This window comes from Python bivittatus, unplaced genomic scaffold (assembly GCF_059951505.1).
Source record: "Python bivittatus isolate LINGU-HERP-01145 unplaced genomic scaffold, Pbiv_v1 ctg000330_np1212, whole genome shotgun sequence".
NCBI lineage: Eukaryota > Metazoa > Chordata > Lepidosauria > Squamata > Pythonidae > Python > Python bivittatus.
The window spans coordinates 29,488,951-29,511,327 of record NW_028277058.1 but is presented as its reverse complement, the minus strand read 5'-3'; the positions used below and the strand labels follow the sequence as shown (position 1 = coordinate 29,511,327).

Genomic DNA, 22,377 nt, shown 5'->3' with positions numbered 1-22,377 from the left:
CTGTATATCCTTAGTGCAATACTGATCCATGCAGCTTGGGGCACAAATTATCAATGTGCTTTTCCTAATAATATTCTCTTATGAGCTACAAGCCAAAATTCAGATTTATGGGAAGAAGATGACAGATTTTTTTTGTCTTTTTCCTGCTGCTGAAAAGTTGCCAATCACAGCTGTCTTTTTCTACTTGTGTTACTTCTATTTAAGAAGGCTACAATCCTTCTACTCTCTTACCTGGGCTATTTTAACCTCATTTTGTACCTTAATAAAGATCTACCAATCTATCTGTCCATCCATCCATCCATTTCCTCACCCACCCTGGGAGTAAGCCTCACTGAACTCAGTGGGATTAACCTCTAAATAGGCATGAATATGATCACAACATGCAAATAATACAGAATTGTCTACAGGATCCAATGAATATGTCAACATGGTATAAAAAGTGTGGCACTGTCATGAAGCAAACCCCACCCTCTTGTACATGCAATGTGGAGGAGCCTATGACATGGTAGCGCAAAACTGTTTTTATTATTTATTCTCCTCATCATTTGGCCCCACCCCTTGATCCCCCCAAATAACTATGTAGTGAGATTTACTTTTGCGTCAATGTAATAAAAGAACAGCCTTTTCAGATGATGCCCTCACTGTCTTCTGAGTAGGCATGCAGCAGAAAGTGCGTCCTTTCTTACTTTTCGGAGCTGAAGGAAAACAGCCATGTTAGTCTATGGCAGCAAAAAATCAGGAGTCTGGTGGCACCTTTTCCAGCTTGCAAGTTTTATTAAAAGACATAAGCTTTCGTGACCTACAGCTCACTTCATCTAGAGTGGGTAGACCAGTGTTTCTCAACCTTAGCAATTTTAAGATGAGTGGACTTCAACTCCTAGAATTCTGGGCTAGACTGATGCAGGATTTAAATCCGGTGTCTCTCTTTTTAATATTTCTATGTCCATGGCTTAAGTATTATGAATTAAATGTTTTTAAAAAAAGACGTGGATTTTTTGTTTTCTTGGATTTACATGAAGACTATACGTTCAAGACCTGGGAGGCAGAAATGAGGAGTGAAACATTTCTACCTTCTGCGTGTGAGAGACATCTAACAATCATCTCTCTATTTTTGATTCTGAAATTCTGGCAAGCATGGCTTTTTATCTTTTGTATCGTGTGCTCACTGTTTCCAGAGGTTGCAAGCCAGAAGCACATTTTTTGAACGTCAGTGGAACTAGTCCATTTTCATTTGTTAAGGAAAATTATAAATTGACAATTAGTTTGTGATATGCAATACTGCATGTTTTCTTAGAAGTGAGTCCTATAGAACAGGGTTCCTCAACCATGCTGGCTGGGGAATTCTGGGAGTTGAAGTCCATACATCTTCAAGTCGCCAAGGTTGAGGAACCCTGCTATAAAACTTAGTGGGAGCATGCTCCCAGTTTACCCAATGTCCATTCAATAATAATTGCTAGATTAATTAAAATGTGCCATAAGGTAGAAGGTGCATAAAGGAAGCCTCTTGGCACTTGTTGGTACATAGTTTCATATTTCTTAATACTGTATGGTAAAAAGCAGGGAAGGCTTACAAAATTTCTGGCAACACTTTGGCGTCTCTTCAGGAAATGGTAGTGTTCAGTATAATAACATCCATAGTTGGAATGCACTAAAACTTTTCCAATAAAGTCTACCACAAGTGGTACAGCTATAGGAAGTGAAGAGAGAGAGGTTTCCTTTAGTCAAACAATACAAAAGTAACCATCTGGCTTCACAAACTTGCTGCCCTGAATAGCAGGGGAACAAGTATGGGAGTGAGTGACTGGAAGCTGGATTCTCAGAGTAAAGTCATCAATCCAGTGACAGTTGCAAACTGTCTTAACTGAATACTTTGCAGAAATTATTCCCAGCAAACAATGACTGGATGTGATGGGAGTTGTAGTCAGAGACATCTTCAGGAGAGAGGCAAGGAGAAAAAACTGACAAAGCAAGCCTTGCTCCGTCCCTTTGGGGCATGCAAAATTAAATATTTGAATAACTTTTAGCTGGATTAGTATTGTGACAGTTTCAATGCTTTTCTTGCATTTGTACATTTACATACTTACCTTGTACATTTTCAGGGTAGGATGTAGGAACTGATAAACATATCATCAATCCATCAATTAATGATATTTTACTTCTTGAGACTACATAGACTTCTATAATTTACTTGTCTAGACAGCCTTACAATAGTCTGCTGTCTCCTAAGAAATGCTCAACGTCCAATTGTCTGTCGTTTCCCCAGGCTTGCATTTCTCATTGTTTTGTTCATTCCATATTTTCAACATTATTTTCAAATGGATTCATTTGTATTGCTATCTGGGCCTTATGCCTGTCTGTCTACAATGGATTGCATTTTTTAAATTTTTCCTAATTTAATCTTAAACTTCTATTGTTTCACATCTTACATCTGGATGGGAAATTGCAATAAATAAATGAAGGATCTGCTGATGCAAGAGACCTCCTTGCTGAAAACACTTTGTCCCTACTTGTACCTTGTTACTCAACCAGCAATCAGGATTCTGCTTACTGAATCCTGCTGAGTTTCCTTTTCTACTTTAGTCTTTATGTAGCTGAGAATAATTTTACTGTTTTGTAAGAAAGGGCATCTTTAATATTGCACATTCCTTGTATGTTGTTCTGAGCTAGGACTCTGTCCCTTCTTCAACAAGTCAAAACTTGTTTGAAATCATTCACTCTGCATACCCTTCTTGGATTTTGCTACTGCATCTGCTTCTTTCCTGATTTTAATATTTGGAAAAAAAAAGTTCTTACTGAAGTTGGTCTACTTCAAAGCGAAGCTATGGCCTAGCCATGTGAATTTTACTTCCCAGTGGCAGCAATGCCATGTGAAGGTTTTTTGGGGGAAAGGAAACTATATGGCTACAAGCTATATATGGCTACAACTCCAAGGGGAAAAAAAAATACTGGTAAATTGGTATGTGGAGAATGCAGGCAAATCTGGGAAATTCTAGTAGAGGAGCTTGGAAAGACTTACATGGCCACTCAATTTGCTGAGTGCCTCTGCGTGTTCTACAATCTGTACAAACATGAAAACAAGGAATTAAAAGAGAATACAATATAATAAACATTTGGAACAGAAAAAAAAAAAGAACAGATAATGGAATAACTGAAATACCAATAAGAACAGGATTCACCAAGGCCAACCCACCCATATTTCAGTCAGGGTCTTTCCTTCAACATAGGTTCATTCCATGTTTTGGGCCCAGTGCCTGGGGAAGAACCAGGTTTTTGAAGTTTTACAGATGGACAAAAGAGTTGGGCCATCCAAACCTCAAGGGCAATGTTGTTTCACAGGTTAGGTGCTGTGACAGAAGGCACCTTCCTGAGTTCCCCTAAGCTACATAGTTTTGTAGAAGGAACCCAAAGCATGCCCTTTGAGATGAGCAGAGATAATTGGAGACAGGTAGTTCTGCAAACTCCTTCATGGATCACTGCCTTGTCGTGGTGAAGGGGCTTGCGTAACTCAGTGAAGCCATGAGCTATACCGTGCAGGGCCACCCAAGACGGACAGGTCATGACAGAGAGTTCTGACAAAATGTGGTCCACTGGAGAAGGAAATGGCAACCCACTCCAGTATCCTTGCCAAGAAAACCCCATGGACAATGTTAGAAGGCTAAAAGATATGACACCGGAATATGAGCCCCTCAGGTCAGAAGGTGTCCAATATGCTACTGGGGAAGAGCGGAGGGCATTTTCAAGTAGCTCCAGAAAGAGTGAAGCGGCTGGGCCAAAGCCGAAAGGACGTTCAGCTGTGGATGTATCTGGAAGCGAAAAGAAGGTCCGATGCTGTAAAGAACAATATTGTATAGGTACCTGGAATGTAAGATCTATGAACCAAGGCAACCTGGATGTGGTCAAACATGAGATGACAAGATTGAACGTCGACATCTTGGGAATCAGCGAATTGAAATGGACAGGAATGGGTGAATTTAATTCAGGTAACCATTATATCTACTACTGTGGCCAAGAAACCCTTAGAAGAAATGGAGTTGCACTCATAGTCAATAAGAGAGTGGGAAAGGCAGTAATGGGGTACAACCTCAAAAATGACAGAATGATCTCAGTGCGTATCCAAGGCAAACCATTCAACATCACAGTAATCCAAGTCTATGCCCCAGCCACTGATGCCGAAGAAGCTGAAGTTGACCGGTTCTATGAAGACCTACAACACCTTCTAGAATTAGCACCAAAAAAAGATGTCCTTTTCATCATAGGGGATTGGAATGCTAAAGTAGGAAGTCAAGGAGTAATTGGAATAACAGGCACGTTTGGCCTTGGAGCACAAAATGAAGCAGGGCAAAGGCTAATAGAATTCTGTCAAGAGAACAAGCTAGTGATAGCAAACACTCTTTTCCAACAACACAAGAGATGACTCTACACATGGACATCACCAGATGGTCAATACCGAAACCAGATTGATTACATACTTTGCAGCCAAAGATGGAGAAGCTCTATACAGACAGCAAAAACAAGACCAGGAGCTGACTGTGGCTCAGATCATGAGCTTCTTACTGCAAAATTTAGGCTTAAATTGAAGAATGTAGGGAAAACCACTAGACCACTCAGGTATGACTTAGATCATATTCCTTGTGAGTACACAGTGAAGGTGATGAATAGATTTAGAGGGTTAGATTTGGTAGACAGAGTGCCTGAAGAACTATGGACAGAGGTCTGTAACATTGTACAGGAGGCAGCAACTAAAACCATCCCAAGGAAAAAGAAATGCAAGAAAGCAAAATGGCTGTCTGATGAGGCATTACAAATAGCTGTGGAAAGAAGGAATGCGAAAAGCAAGGGTGAAAGGGAAAGATATAAGCAACTGAATGCAGATTTCCAGAGAATAGCAAGGAGAGATAAGAAGGCCTTCTTAAATGAACAGTGCAAAGAAATTGAGGAAAACAATAGAATGGGGAAGACTAGAGATCTCTTCAAGAAAATTGGAGATATGAAAGGAACGTTTAGTGCAAAGATGGGCATGATAAAGGACAAAAAAGGCAGGGACCTAACAGAAGCAGAAGAGATTAAGAAGAGGTGGCAAGAATACACAGAAGAACTATATAAGAAAGATCTTAATGTCCCTGATGTCCATGCTGGTGTGGTCACGGACCTTGAGCCAGACATCCTAGAGAGTGAAGTCAAGTGGGCCTTAGGAAGCATTGTTAACAACAAAGCTAGTGGAGATGACAGTATTCCAGCTGAGTTATTTAAAATACTAAAAGATGATGCTGTTAAAGTGCTGCACTCAATATGCCAGCAAGTTTGGAAAACGCAACAGTGGCCATGGGATTGGAAAAGGTCAGTTTACATTCCAATTCCAAAGAAGGGCAATGCCAAAGAATGCTCAAACTATTGCACAATTGCACTCATTTCACATGCTAGCAAGGTTATGCTCAAAATCCTACAAGCTAGGCTTCAGCAGTACGTGAACCGAGAACTACCGGATGTACAAGCTGGGTTTCGAAGAGGCAGAGGAACTAGAGATCAAATTGCCAACATTCGCTGGATCATGGAGAAAGCACGAGAGTTCCAGAAAAACATCTACTTCTGCTTCATTGACTATGCAAAAGCCTTCGATTGTGTGGATCACAACAAACTGTGGCAAATTCTTAAAGAGATGGGGGTACCAGACCATCTTACCTGTCTCCTGAGAAATCTGTATGTGGGCCAAGAAGCAACAGTTAGAACCAGTCACGGAACAACCGATTGGTTCAAAATAGGGAAAGGAGTATGACAAGGCTTATACTGTCACCCTGCTTATTTAACCTATATGCAGAGTACATCATGAGAAATGCCAGGTTGGAAGAATCACAAGCCGGAATTAAGATTGCAGGGAGAATCATCAATAACCTCAGATATGCAGACGATACCACCCTAATGGCAGAAAGTGAAGAAGAACTAAAGGGCCTCTTGATGAGGGTGAAGGAGGAGAGTGCAAAAGCTGGCTTGAAACTCAACATTAAAAAAACTAAGATCATGGCATCTGGACCCATCAATTCCTGGCATATAGAAGGGGTAGAAATGGAAGCAGTAACAGACTTCATTTATTTGGGCTCCAAGATCACCGCAGACGGAGACTGCAGCCATGAAATTAAAAGACGCTTGCTCCTTGGGAGGAAAGCTATGGCAAACCTAGATAGCATATTAAAAAGCAGAGATGTCACCTTGCCGACAAAGATCTGCATAGTCAAAGCTATGGTTTTTCCAGTAGTAATGTATGGCTGTGAGAGCTGGACCATAAAGAAGGCTGAGCGCCGAAGAATTGATGCCTTTGAACTGTGGTGCTGGAGAAGACTCTTAAGAGTCCCCTGGACTGCTAGGAGGTCAAACCAGTCAATCTTAAAGGAAATCAACCCTGATTGCTCATTGGAAGGACTGATAATGAAGCTCAAGCTCAAATACTTTGGTCACCTAATGCGAAGAGAGATCTCTTTGGAGAAGACCCTGATGCTGGGAAAGATTGAAGGCAAAAGGAGAAGAGGACGGCAGAGGATGAGATGGTTAGATAGCATCACTGAAGCAATGAGCATGAAACTGAGCAAACTCAGGGAGGCAGTGAAGGACAGGAAGGCCTGGCGCAGTATGGTTCATGGGGTCACGAAGAGCCGGACACAACTTAATGACTGAACAACAACAAGAAGTTCTGCAAGTAACCTGGCCTGTGCCATGTGTTACAGGCGATAACCAGCACTTTGAATTGCCTATTGGGAGCCAGTGCAGCTCACAAAATAATGGTGTTACATGGGCATAGTGAGGTACACCCGTAACCATTTATGCCTCTACATTCTGGACCAATTACAGCTTCTGGATGGTTTTCAAGGGCAACCCCACGTAGAGTGCATTGTGTAGTCCAAAGAGGAGGTGATCGGGAGATAAGTGACCGTGAGTAGAGCCTCCTGGTCCAGGAAAGGAAGTACAGTAATACATGTACAAGGTGGATTAGCACAAAGGCCATCTTGGCAACCACCTGCTTTTCTAGCAGGAGCTAAGAGTCCAAGAGCTGCACCAATTCTATTTGGGGGAGTATAAGCCTATCCAGACAAAAACTGGAGAGTTCTTAGAGTCAGAGGACCCCAAAACCATACCATTCAGTTTTGCTAGGGTTAGGTTGAAGCCTTTTTTTCCCCATCCAGACTCCTAGAGCCTCCAGATACTGGGAAAAGGCCTTGATAGCATCCCTTAGTTGGCCTAGAGTGGAAGTGTATAAGCGGGAATCATCAGCATACTGATATTACTGACCCTGTACTGATGGAGGACTTTACCCAGTGGTATCATGAAGATGTTAATAAGAGTGGAGAGAGAGAGAAGGACCCTGAAATGTCTAGAGGCTGAGAGAGATGGTTGGAAAATATATGGGGTCTGGGGAAGCAGTGAGAATCTTGGGAAGAGTAGAGAAAATGCAGAGAAGGTGGCTTGCCTACTTTTTTCAAGAGGGAATTATTGTACCCACTGAAAGAGTCAAAGTGAAAATGGGGTGAGTTTATCAGTGTGGATGTAGGGAAGCAAGGATTATAGATGTTATAGATTATAGATAGCCTACCAGGCTATACCAGGAAGCCATTGAGATTCACAAACACCAGCACAGTTTCAATAAAAAAGAGGAGAGTCTAAAAATCAACAAAACCTGGCTACCAATCCTGAAAAATACAGCCTGCAAAAGGTCAACGAACTCAGCTCAACCACCAGGACGTGTGAACAGTTCACACAATGAACTTGCTAATCACCCCCAGCAGCCCCTTGTTAGCAATTCAATAGAAGAAAAAACCCTGCCTAATCCCCAGGAAGATACACACAGATTCTGACACCAAAACAAGCAGCCAGTCAGTAACCCAAGCCCCCCCCAAGTCCCCCCTTCCCCCCCCCTCAGATCTCTATAAATACCCACAAAAGGGCCACATCACCCTGGGCACAGAGAGAACTGCTCCTGTCTATGCTCCTGGACTCTGAAGATGCCGGTCACAGGTGCTGGCGAAACGTTAGGAAACAAACTTCCAGAACACGGCCACACAGCCCGGAAGACCCACACCAGCCATCGTATGCCGGCCGTGAAAGCCTTCGACAATACATTATAGATGTTGCTTTCTCTCAACAAACAAGCTGAAGGGTTGTTTTTTTTTTTTTGCTCCACACATATTTCAATCAGGATCTTTCTTTCTGCTATATTCTTTCTTTGGCAAAGAATATAGCAATTTTGAGCAGAACATTATGTCTCTGTGTATGCAAAAATATTTTAAAAAATATTGGTGTCATGTTTTTTAACCTCTGCCCACAGAAAGAGGGTAGCTTCCTTCATTTTTCTAAACAAAAGGCTTACAAGAAAGGATTAAGCTGCCTTGGTGAAGAAACTTTGCATTTACATTAGGACACAATATTAACTGATGGACATCTGCATGATACATGTTTTATGCAGGGGAGGTTTATTTCTGAAACAGGAAGATATTTTATAGGATTATGCAAATATTTCATTTTGAACTGTTTTAAGCATGCATCTTCACAAACCATCCTATTTTGAGTATGAAACTACTGCTTTGACAAACGAAATGGGCTGTTTCGAGTATTCTAGAAATGTTTCAATGTTGAAACAGAACTATTCTGAAACATTCTGTTTCAATCTTGAAACACTTCTCAAATGCTCAAAATAGCTGTTCTGCATTCAAAAGGAGACACTCAAAAATTCTTGCTCAGAATGGTTCAAAATTGTACTTTTGACTCTAAATATTAGAGCCTTCCCTAAGCTTCTAACCAGCTCAAAAAACCCCTCATCATTTGCAAAGCTCTCTTTTAGAGGCTAGGATGATCTTAACGTGATATATTATATTAAATTAAATTAATAAAAATGATATTGATGGGCTAGAACTTTGGTCCAAATCCAACAGGATGATATTCAATTGTGATATGTGAAATATCCTACATCTGGGTAGGAAAAATCAAACAGAAGATAACTGTTTTGGCTGCATGTTTGAGAAAGAGTAGTAATGGACCACCAACTGATCATGAGCGAAGAGTGTGATGCAGCAGCTAAAAGAGCTGATACAGTCTAAGGCTGCACTAACAAATAACTGCATTCAGATCAAGGGAAGTAGTTCTTCCATTGCATTTGAAACTAATTAAACTTAATTTGGAGTATTGTGTCCAGTCCTGGGCACTATACTTTAAAGGGGATATGGAAAAACTGGAGAAGTTTCAGAAAAGAATGGCCAAAATGATAAAGTTCTGGAAACCAAGCCAGATGAGAAATCATGGCTATCTTAATCTATCATTTAACAAACTAACCAATCATGATTTACAAAGCACAAAGTCTGGGTCTGCACAACATATTAAAAAACAAACCACATTATGATTTATATGAACCCAATCAGTGACTAGGAAGAGAATAGGTGTTACCTTCTTAGAGCAGGTTATTTAGAAGTAAATTGCTTTAGGTACAGATTTATTTAGTCATCTATATCCTACCTATTTCCCTCCAGTTAGCCTGTAAGAGAACACAGGATTCCCATCTGCCATCTAGAAACTGACCAATTCAGAATTGCTCAACTTTGGCAAGGTAGTTCCATCAAATGAGTAATCCATCTTGTCTGATTATAAAATGAACCTTAAATCCCTTAAGTTGTTTGGGAGCACTCATGATCAGCAGGCATTGTGGGTGCACTTCTCTGGCTGGGTAAAGTACAGGCACCATTTGACTCTCTACCCTTCCTTAACTTAAAAGCATGTCTTTCTTCTACAACTGAAGCATGGGGAAGTGTGTAGAAATGTGCACTGGGGAGGGAAATGTGCTTGCCTTTGAAGGCACTTTATGCACCTTAGAATGGAAGCTATTTGAGCACGGCTGGGCCCTCAAGTGGCTGAGGAGAGATCATGCATTGTCTCCAGCTCTAGGCTCAGGAAGATAGTGATCTCCATAATGGATAGAGATAACACTATGAAGTGGAGTTTGGGTTTCCTGAGTTTGTGACTGTTACAGATAGGAACTGAGAAAATATTTTAGAGTCTTGTTATCCTTTGTACACAAATCTTTCTTTTTAATGCCCTGCAGTAGGCTCTAATAAATCTGTTTTGAAGGTGGTTATAGCACAATTTGTACCTTGGGAAAGTGAAACTAGCTCCCTGAGATGTGATGCAACAACCAGCACATGATATATGATACAAACAACTTTGAAGAAATTGATTGTTCAAAACTGTATTTTGATTTAATTTAATTCAAAATGAATGTTTACTTACATTTTCCAGTGTACTATTTTACCTTATATCTACATCTATATATCTCTGTTTGTATCTGTCTTTCATTGCCTTCTCAGTGTGTATATATGATTAAACCGTTTAGCTTTCTCCAAAGATTTCCTCTCCTCCATCCTTTTTCATATACACATCCATCAGCAACATCACCAGTTGAGGGATCATAAAGCCTTCTCTTTGATTCTTCCATTTCCTTTGCTTTTAATATTCAGGTATTGTGTTGCTTTTCCCTCTAGAAAATGTGTGCCACAATCTCTCCCTTTCAACTTTTTATTTAAATTGTAAACTTCATGGAAGTAAGGAAATCTGTACTGCCAATGCTACTTTGAATCTCTCTATGTACATGAATAATTTATAACTATTTTTAAATGAGATCCTGTATTTTCTTATCTGGTAGCTATCATAGAACTGCAGTTTGAGACAATTTTTTTTTTCCAAATCTCCCTGACTTCAACAGTATAGATCTTTTATAGTGTCAGCATGCTGAATGAGGTATCCAATAAGAATTCAATACCACACTGGAATAAGTTCAGAGAAGAGGAACAAGGATGATCAAGAGACTAGAAACTAGGGCCTGGGAATGTCTAGCCTTGAGAAGACTGAAGGAAGGTATGATAATGCTCTTCAGCCACCTGGAGAGATGTTACATAAAAGAAGACCCAAATCAGTTCTATATCAATCCAGAGGGCTATTTTAAATTGAAGTTACAAGAATATAGATTCTGGCTGAACATTAAAGAACACTTTCTCAACAGTAGGAACAGTTTGACAGTGTACCCAAAGCTTCCCTTTTGCTAGAGGTCAAGCAGAGGCTGGACAGGCACCTGTTACCGATGCTTTATTCTGGATTCTTGCAAGAGCAAGAGGTTGAACTTGATGACCTGAATGGCCTTCTAACTTTCTAATCCTATGACACTAGGTTTGTACAAACTTAAGATTTCACTCTGCAGTAATAACCTAAATGAAAAATGCCACCAAGAATTTTTCATACAGTTATTGTATCATATGACAACATTAATTCAGACTAGGCAGAATTAATTGCTCTGAAATTATGAAGTAAACAAACCAGCTTTTATGCTTAAAATTTTTAATCATGTAAACATTTCCTACTGAGGTGACTAAAATTATAGTGATCTCACCTTGTCTCTGTCCTTCACCTGAAAGTGACATTAAAAAAAAAAATCTAGGGTTTTCTGTATTTTTTTGAAATGTTTACAGCTGAGCCTTCAACACAATTATGAAGGGATAAGCACCTCTGGAACAGAGGTGGAGTCAGTTGCAAGAAAATCTGGTTAGTATTTCACTGTAGACCATAATTCTGTCTGAAGTGTTGAAAATGATTTTATAAAATAAATTCATCATTTATTTATTGCAAACAAATTAGCTCTATAAAATTGTCCTAGTTCTCCTGCTTCTGTAAAATTTAGATCAGCAAATTCATTATAATGTTTGAAACTGCATTCTTGCTTTTCTCCTTTCAGTTTTGGAACAAATATAAATATACATGTGGATTATTCAATGCTGTCATCCGCACATGTAATGTTATATGCTGACATTAAGAGTATACAGTAATGCCATCCAATGGAGTTTAGACATTTGTCACTTCAGTTCTAATTATCAAATGCCAGTTTATGAAAATAACACGGTAAAATGTTTTTCACAGACTAGCCAAGTTAGCTTGGTGCCATATAGTGCCCCCTTGTGGAACAAAATAAATAAAGCTAGACAACTGGCAAATTTGCTGATATTTCTAGGAATTTCAAAATCTCTTTTCTGAGGCCATACCAATAAGAAGATTTGCTTGGCATTTCATTCAATTGTCCAACAGTATAAGGAAAGCTATTATTATGGTTTGCAAATATGAAATGTCTTTGAAACAAAGAAGAAAACTAACATAGCTGGACTACTCGAAGCATAGTTTTTCCTTCTACCTTTTGTAACATCCTGGAGAACTCAAAAACTTTTTCACATTTTTGTGTTATTTTGGTTTTGTGATAAAGGTATGAGTCAACTAGATGGCAGCTCTAGCCAACCTTGGCTGATTTTGAGAAGCTGAATAGGTTCAGACCTGGGCAAGTCTTGGATGGGAGACCACCAGGAAATCCCAGGAGTGTCAGTGAGATTGTGAAGTTAAAATATGTATCCTGGAGAAAGGCAATGGCAAAACACAAGAATGGATATGCCCATATAGTAATAAGGAGTTGAGTTGAATTTTAATAAAAGCATCACCTAGCTATGGATTTTGAACTTTTCCCCATAGATGACAATTGCTCTTAGATAGAATGTATAACGTCAGACTTCAAAAGATGTGGAAACTGATGAAAAAGGGATTATCTTTCAAACGTAATCCAATGGCAAGGGGGGAAAACGGAGAATGGCAAGAAGTGGAGAATAAAGGGCTGACTGGCATTAATCTATACTCAGTGATAGAATGGGTGAGATGACATCATGGCATAGATTATTTAGTAGTGAAGACAAATATACTGAACAAGCATGTGAAAACTTGGCTGATGCAGGTGTTAGTCGATGTAGTGGTTTGTGGATAAGGACACTGTGTCTATTATTAAATACAGAGGCACTGGATGTCTTCAAAAGGAAGCCAGAAATCTGCCATGTGTGTCAATCGCAGGAATTGCTGCCAAGTGGTCAGCACAGGATGTCCAAGAGGGATTACTATATGACACTGGAGTGCAAAGTTGGTGCAAACACAATCAGTTTTTCCTTCTCTGAATAGGTAGTTTTGCTTTTTCTAGCAGGGAGCTGTAATGGCAACTTCCCTGAAGCAGGGATTGCAGTGTGATTTAGGATTTTCACACATAATCCTAAAACCGCAAAGAGAGAGACATATAGAGTACATCGTGATATGGTCAAAAACGAGGTGGTTTCCTTCTTACTTTCCAGTTGTAATGCAGTTTCAGGTGTGTGTGTATATGCGTACATGTGCATATATGTATGTGTGTATGAGGAGAAGACTGATGTACTGGATAATGTGACAGTACAATATTTTTCCATGGGTACTACAGAGTGGTAAAGAAAAGCAAGAGAAATCAAACTAGCAGCAACCTTGTACAAAAAAAGAATGGACAATTTTTATCATTTATGTTGTATTGGGCTGAAACCCTCTGCCTGCCATTGGCAATTATGACTTCACCCTTCAGGGGCATCCAGCTGCTGAACAAATATTCCCATAAATCTCTCTATCACTTCTAGATTCACATCCTCAGAAAGAGCAGTGCACCAAATGGCCCAAGACATAATGGCGATCAATCTGTTGCAATCTCTTGAGAATATTAAGAAAACATGGGACTAAATGTTAAGAAAACTTATGATAACCTTTATTTGGCCTCTATAGAAGATTTTAATTAAACACATTCCTGAAAAAGAAGCAACATATGGAAAACCAAAGCCTATAGTGACTGAACTACCAAAAAAGATTATTGGTAGGTTTGGAATATTCATACACAAGATTCAGATGCCGAACTGAGATTTTTCTAATTTCTAATTATATAGACATCTACGAAATAAAGATGAGATGGTGATGATGATTATATTGCAAAGTTTAAAAATCCAGGAAGTATTCAGGCTAAGGTAATATTAGCTTGGGAAACTGCAGGATGGCTAGTTCTTCCCAAATCAATAGTAAGAAATTCCTTGAATTAACCAAGGAATAACAATTTTAATTTTCACCAACAGATTCCTTATTTATGAAAGCCACCATCTACTACACCCATTATCGTACATTGTAACAAAAATTAAAAAACAACATAGGACTATTATTTCACTTAGTTTCTGGATTTTCCAAGATGGCTCTCAAGATGCAGTACTTAATACTAAGTATTACACATTTTTATTACTGTTTAGTTCTGTCACACTTCTTTTAATTTTTCTGATTTTTTTCAAAACATTGCTGCTTTATTCTGTTTCTATTTTATTTTCAAATTGTATTTTATGTCTTTAATTTTTTTACTTTTAAGTCATCCAATGAACATTTGTTATTGTGTGGTACATGCAATTAATTAATAACTAAACTTTTAATAACATTTGCAGTTGCCTTAATACTTGTGTACAATACACAGAATTGGCCTGTGTAGCAGCTTTAAGGAAATAGAGATTTACCACTCAGTTTCCTACAATCTTCCAGTTAGAAATAAAATGAATTTAAATATTAAATCTTAAAAAGATTTGTATAAAGTTGTCTATTCTAATATCATTTATTGAATGTATCATCAACCAAATTAATTGTGAAGCACTTGTCTTCTCTCTCTTTTCATATTTGTATGAAGTAGAGTATAATTGTTCTGAATCATCTTTGAAATATTCCAAGATTTTGAACTTAATTACACTGCATGGTATCTAATTATTGCTTTTGCAAATTGCAGTATCAGCTATTTAACAAGAGCTGGAGCAAATGAATTATGACCCACTGTGTATTTTTCTCCAGTTCTTTCATATTAACCTTTCACCTTTCAGTGGTGTCACTCTAACCCTTCATATATATGTCACCATGTGATTAAAGAGAAGTAAGGCTGTGTTCCCAATGGCCTATTCTAAATGAAGCATGAGTTTTCCTTGCAGTGGTATGTTGATCTCTTTAGGTGGAAGTAGTTCAGCTGGCATCATGCAGACATCAATTTATTATCAATGTATAAGCAACCGAGGGGACATCACATATCCTTGTCTTATTCTGTTATTGAATCTTTTGCTATGCATTCCATGCATTCTCATGTATGCTTACTTTAATAATATATTGCTTTTATAGCATTCGGTAATCATCTTTCACCTCCACATTAATGGAAAACATTCCATAATTCCAGCCAATTCATTTCATCATATGATTTCTTTAAGTTTGCAAATGTACAATTAAACTTTCTCATATTCATGTATTTCTCAATGACCTATTGAAGAACAAAAGTCTATTTTGCAGACTCTCTGCCTAGAATAAAGTTGCACTGTAGTTCTTCCATGTTGCTCATTATCACTTCTCATAGTGTTTCAATACTGCCAAACACCTTCCCAGGCATACTTAACAAACGAATGCTCTATAGTTTTGAAGGTACTCTTACTTCGTTTCTCCTTATAAGTGAATAATTAGCAACACCCATAGGAATTCACTGCTTTCGTCAGAATGATAAAAGCAGCATTGCAATATAGCGCTGCAAATTCCACCCCTTTGGGTGTGTGCGTGCAAAGTTAGTCTGCTCTGGACATCAGTCTGACTCCTACTGCGCCCCACCTGCAGATACCATTGGGAACAATGATGGCATTCTTCCAGCTGTCAACCGTAACTGCAGTCTTCACACACACACTAAACAAGTCACTCTACTGTATAGGCAAATCATATTCATAATGTAATGGCAGGGCTGAGCCCATAGAGGGAAAACTGGGAGGACTCAACTTCTCTACCACAAGTCCTCTGGGTAGACACACCTTGGTTTCACCTCCTTGATCATGTGTAGTGGTGTGGTAGTTCTCAGTGCCACCCCCAATCTTTCAAGGGATGCAAGAGGTGTAAACAAAGCTCAGTGTTATTTCAAATTGCACTGTCCTACGCAAGCTAGAATGTCTAATCTAAAGATTACCCTGCAAGCTATTATACTATTGACTGCATCCCACCAATTAGGAATAGCAGTATTGTACTGAGATATTCAGGATACAAATGTATAGACAGACAGACAAACAGACAGATAGACAGGAACTGATGCAGCCTGCTGGGAAGGCACAAAGAGAGACATATTTGTCTTTATATTGCTTACTGTCTTATTGTAAATAGTTTGGTTTCTGTGGAAAAAAAGGCTGAACCATACAGGCTTTTGTTATGGTCTAACAGGATTAACTGTTCTGGTTAGAAAATGAACTAAAACTATAGAAAAATAGTTACGAGAAAGCCCTAGTATCTATAGTTTGATCCAATCAAAAGAGAAAACAGCAATGAATCCAATGAGCAAAATTTCCAATTCTTTTGTTAGTAAAGTGTTAATTATGTTCCTTTCTTCTTTCCCACCGAAAGCATTTCCACTTGGACAGTAAAAGTTAATCCTTCAATTTGTAGGCATATTATATTCAGTGTGCTGCCCTTTTGGTGAAGCAGAATAAGAACAGAGTAGAGCTGAAAATTACTTGGTAAGATTTATTTTTACTTGAATTGACTCCTTATCTATTGCTTTTTGTAACCTTGGCTAATCAAGTACAGTTATCTTATTATCTGCCATAGACGTACAGTAATGCTATGGTTGCAATTCTACATTTTCGGAGGCGTATATCCCAATGGCTGTGTTTGTACTGTACATGGATCCATGGTTAACTGTAGCATAGAGAGCTTAATTGGAACGTAAGCTTCTAAATGTTGAACTAATATTTAGTTCTCTGAGACAACGGCATTCAATTTTGCGTGTGATCCCTTGTATTTTTGGGTTAAGAATTAGGATCATTCTGAGATGGGTGGGAGACAGTGAAAAAAATGTTCGGGTTGATTTCTGCAGGCTTATTTCAGCATCAATATCAGCGTGTGAGCTTGGAAAATCACGCGGACAGCTGAGTGGTTTTCTTCAGAGCGCCGTATTTTTAGAATCCATTTTCAAAGGACCCAGAAGAGCTAAGCGTCAAGATGACATTGAGTACAGTATGTGTGGACTGGGCGGCAGTCACGCCGCGAAAGATGCATTGAGCACGAGGCTAGAGCCGCTCGGGAAACTCTGGGATTGAAAAGCGATGAGAAGCTGAGACGAGAAATCTCTCCTTGCAGAAGGGGGGGGAGGGAGGGAGACGAGAAGACCCTCGCCGCCAGCACTGACCCGGGAGGGCCGCCACCACCCGCTCTCCAGCCCGGCCGGCCGCCCGGCCGCCTTCTCCCTGCTGGCTCCTCCGTCCAGACTCAAACGCGCTCCGACAGCCGGCTCCGCCTCTCGGCCAGACAGCGCGAAGCCCCGCCCCCGGCAGCCCACAGGGGAGGGAAGGAGCGCCGGGAGCGCGCCTCCCCCTCGCGGCCCGCGCCCGCCCCACTCCTGGCGGCGCCTTCGCCTGCTGTCAAGGAGCGGCGGAACGAGTTGGGCCGGAGCTAGCGGGAGGGCGGGGGCAGCCCGTGATTTGGAGATGGCTCTGGACAGCCCGCGGTGAGCCTGGATCCATCGCCGCTCCCTGGAGGGACGTGACCTCTGCCGCGATGCTGAGGAGGATTTTACAGAGGGTAAGGGGCAACGGGGGGGGGGGGGCGGCGGCGCTTCGGTCGCCCTGCTGCAGCGCCAGGGCGGGCTGGCTGGCGGAGGCCCCGCGGCGGCGTGCGGCGGCGGCGGCACTTCCTGGAGCCGGCTCAGCGCCCGAGTGGGCGCCTTGACACCCAGCTGCCTGCCCGTCTTCCCCCCGGCCTCGGGGGCTGGCCGCTCCCTCTTTCTTCCCAGCGAGCGGCCGCGCGCGGTGGGTGCCTGCCCTGTTAGGCCTCTTTTTCTGGCTCTCCGTGGCAGAAGATGGGAGGGAAGCCTGGGAGCAAAGGGTCCCTCAGGGACGGGAAGGCTAGAGTGGTCCCGAAGAAGAGGCGTGGAGGTGTGTGGAGGAGGGCTGGCGACATTAGGCTCTCATGGGATCGTTCATAAGCTTGGACTAGGGAGGCGGGGGTGTGGGAGAAGTTGTGGGACTCCATCTTGGATAGGGGAAAAAGGGGAGAGTGAAATGAAGGTTGGAGTGGACTTTGAGGGGCCTCTGGGCTCGGTGCTGTGAATGTTGGTGTAAGGCCTGCGGAGTTAGCCACGGTTGGCTTCTCCTTTCTGTTGAGGGTGTTAGCCGTGCCTGCGTTATATTCAGCACAGCGGGAGATTAGATCTCTGTAAAGTTGTAGGAGCTGTTGCACATTTGGTTCATGTGGCTTCTGGTATTGCACACTTCTCTCTGGGGAAGGTCCTGTTCAGATATAATTGATGGCAAAACAGAGGTACCTGTATTTTTGACAATAGATGGATTCTATACAAGACCATTTTGCTGCTGTAAATGGACTATGAAGCAGGGGAGGCATAAGAGTAAAAAAAAAAAAAATGAAGATAGGGAATGTTGGCAAATATTCATACAGAACAGACGATAGAGTGGATGGAATGTCCATCACTGTGGCTTGTGAGATTGTATATGTAAGTAACATGTAGATTGTATTGTTATAGTTGAGCTGCTGGGAAGATAGGACCCCAGATGTGTGGATACCCATCACGCTCTCTGTCTTGTCCCTTAAAATTTTACACAGCTAAATACAGAAACACTTCCTTACTATATAATCAAAAATCAATTTTTGAAATTCTATACATATGCACTCTGTCACAGAGGGAATTTGAACATTGATAGGCATCCTCAGAAAGCCATAATGATGGAATGCGAGTTGTAACTTCACAAGACAAACCCTAATCTACTTGAGTCCCAACGTCTGATGCAAGTGCCTTAGTTGCAAGGTTTGCTTGTTATGTCATAATAGAAGTTTTGTCAGTTAGCCCCCCCCAACCCTCTCCCCTTATGGACCCCTATGGGAAGATTCTTCTAGAATCAGGTGAGAAAGAAGTTACTTCTGCTGTGTGACTATTTGTGCCCCTCTCTTTTTGAGGGCTGCCAATGCAGATGGCATGATTCACGTTCCTGTGTAGTCCCAGAATATGAAACTGTATTGGTTTCTTTAACTCACATTATGTGCACTTTGTGTCTTATTATCATTTGTCACCTGTCTTACCACCATTGATGAACACTGAGATGCTAGAAGAAACATCATAAAAGTGATTTTTCTACTATATAAATTATGTGAAAGATATTCTAATTTCACTTTTTGGTTTTCTGTAGTTTCATAAATCCAAGCAGAAGAATAAATATTGTATTCCAGTGTTGTCAAATATCTGCCTGGTGGATCAAGTTTGCACCTGTCTTGTAACTGTTCTTGCTGCTTATATTTATCTTATTTTTTTCATATCTTGATAACTGTTTCATTTAATATATATCCTATTCCATATATGGCATCTGGTGAGATTGCTCACTCTCTTAATAGGTCTGGCAAACTTACAAACTACTAGTAAAAACACTCATACAATACAGGTAGTCCTTGGTTAACGACCATTCGTTCAGCAACTATTGGAGATTACGACAGTGCTGAATGAGGAGAATAATGGCCGCTCCTTCAAGTTGTAGCCATCGCAGCATCCCTGCAGTCTCGTGATCATGATTCAGGTGCTTGGCAAGTGGCTCACGATTACAACTGTTGCAGTATCCCGCAGCCATGTGATCGCCATTTGCAACCTTTGCTGCCAGCTTCCGACAAGCGAAGTCAGTGGGGAAGCTGGCAGGAGATCGCAAATGGTGATCACGTGACGTTGCGCCTAATGACTATGTGGGATTTGCCGAATGACTGCAACTGGAACTGCCATCGTAAGTTGGGATGGTCATGTGATGTGCTTAGCAACAGAATTTGTTTGTTTGTTTGTTTATTTATTTGTATGTCAAATTTATATCACCGCCCAACTCTCCCACAAGGAGTTCCTGGTCCCAATTACCATCGTTACCCAAAAACTACCTGTAACAAAAACGTTTCTAGCACAAAAATTAACTTACATTAAAATATCTAGGTAAGTACGTATTAATTTTCCTTGTTGACTGTAATAAAGATCTGGTTTGCTTAAACTCCAGTGGTAATTTCTTTCACATTGGCATTTTCAGTTAAGGAATCTTTGATAGAAGAGCTAGGAAAGATCTAGGTCTGTACTAGTGACCTTGAAGAGTTAGAAAATAATACTTAGCTTCATAGACATTCTGGGACTCAGTATAAATTCCCTTTGTGTATTCATCTCTATTTAGGTATTGAATTTAAGTTTAAGAAAGGATTACGATTGCCCTTCTGATAGTGTAAAAACAGGGTAGGGCCAACAAAGGAACTACATTACTTTCTGTAATTCAGAAAGTATTTCTGTTATTGCTGCCTAAAATTGTATTTCCTGCTTTTGCAGCCACATTGTGACTAATATTCAGTTGGCAGTAAATATATAGTATTCCCACAAGGACTAATAAAGTGAACTGATTAAAAAATGGGATGAAGTTTTTCTGACAAGGCTTGTTTATTCATTTATTTATTTATCAAATTAATTTATAAAGCTATCCTACTCCATAGCAACTCTGGGTGGCATACAATATTTAAAAACAGATTAGAACAATAAAAAACAGAAAATAAAGTGAACATCAGAAGGCTCAAAACAACATATTATGTTAAACAAAATATTTCCCTGAGCTGGGTGGCATGGGGAGGGAGGGGTTTAAAGAGTTTGTTTGAATAAGGTCAGATTAGGGGCCATACAGATCTTTGGGGATGCTATTCCATAGGTCAGGTAGGGTGATAGAAAAGGCCTGCTTCCTGGGTCCAATCAGATGACATTGTTTAATCAATGGGACCCAGAGTATGCCAACTGTCTGATTGTACAGGATGGGCAGAATCTACAAGAGACCTTCATATAGCAGTCTGAACACAAATTGTTCTTGACAAATCTCTGCTGATTTTTTAGTAATTACTGCATTGTTTTCAAGGTGCTTACAAATTGGTGGTGTGATCTGTTCTAAATTTTCCAGGCTGTGTTTTGACAGGTCTGTGGTTTCCAGAATCCTCCCTTCCCACTTTTTGAAGTTAGGGGCAACCTTTTTCTTTATTTAGTCATCTGGCATATCAGCTGTTCTCCAGGATTTCTCAAAGTTCAATCCATCAACAAGTTCATTTGAACCTGGAGATGTAAACGTTTTGAAAGTAAATAAGTATTCCTTTACCATGTTTCTATGACTCTCAAGCTTCAATCCTGTCCTTTCATCCTTCTCTTCATAATTACCTGGTGATTGATCTATCTATCTATCTATCTATCTATCTATCTATCTATCTATCTATCTATCTATCTATCTATCTTCTTGTTGGAAAAGTTTTGGTTTTCATATTTTCACAGAGATTTTTATATAGCCACATTGGCTCTTTCTGCTGTCCTCTATTTTCTTATTAGACTTGTTTATAATTATACTTTTAGTTTCTCCTTTTAAAACCCACCCATTTAGGGTTTCTTTCCCATTATTTCTTCTGCTATAATTGTTTTTTATTTATGAAAATCCATTTTCTTGAAGACCAAGATACACATTTTACCATAGTCAGCTGTACTATTCTTTTAAGAGATTGCTAAAATGTAGAATAGCTGCCAACCTAGAAACTGGTATCTGACAATATATATTAAATATAGAGGACAGGTGGAAGATCTGAATGTTGAGTAAGCTTTTGAAAAAAGTTCAGTTTTCAGTAAATGTGTTTAAAAATGCCACTTGGTGTATTTAGATTAGCAAGTAGTCAAAGGGTGTTGTCTTAATATCATAGCTATGATTCACCCTGTATGGTGAATCTGTACATGCACATTACTGTTATATAGAATTTTCCTATAGGAAAATACATGTGAAGAGAAGCAGTTATTGGCAATGGATATTTTTGTTGAATGACTTCTTTACATGAAAATTTGCAATACTGAATCAAGAAAGTTTATTTTATTTGCCTTTCTGCAAGGCATTCTGACAGGGATAATACACTATATTTTCTCTTTTTTCAGACTCCAGGCAGAGTTGGATCTCAGAGCTCTGACTCTGATTCATCTGCAGTCCCTGGAAATGCAGTGGATATCAACAATGAGAGTACTTCAGAGGTACTGTATTGCAACAATATATGAATTATATTCAAACCCTAATCATTTCAGGATATAATTCCAGTGGTTTTGTAACATCTTACAATATTGAATAAGTATTGGTTTGCGTGGCACTTAATCCTGCATTTGACAAATTTACTTTGTAATTAGTTATTGGCAGATTAAGCCTGAGAACTGGTAGTAGAAGAGAACCAAAATGAAATATCTTTTTTATATAAGAGATGTCAGAAAACTTTGCATATTTTCAGCATCAAATGTTCTATATTCTGGTCTGAATTAATGTAAAATGTCTGGAAACTATGTAGATTTGCTAGAGTAAATAAAATTAAACAGAACATCTGAGTATGATTGCCGAGGTCAGTGGCATATATAGCATTGTGATACATGGGGTGATGTTCTAGGAGAAAATGATTGCTCTTTAAAATAAATAATCTGAC

General features: G+C 39.9%; 1 protein-coding gene across 1 annotated transcript in view; it reads left to right on the top strand.

The window, feature by feature from the left end:
- The first annotated feature begins 17,046 nt into the window (after positions 1 to 17,046).
- EEA1 (early endosome antigen 1) overlaps positions 17,047 to 22,377 on the top strand; it is a 71,631-nt gene continuing 66,300 nt past the window's right edge. The window contains exons 1-2 of the mRNA XM_088141883.1: positions 17,047 to 17,457; positions 21,848 to 21,940. Of these exons, the coding sequence (XP_087998009.1) occupies positions 17,434 to 17,457; positions 21,848 to 21,940 (117 nt within the window). The 5' untranslated portion in view covers positions 17,047 to 17,433. The remainder of the gene's footprint in view (positions 17,458 to 21,847; positions 21,941 to 22,377) is intronic.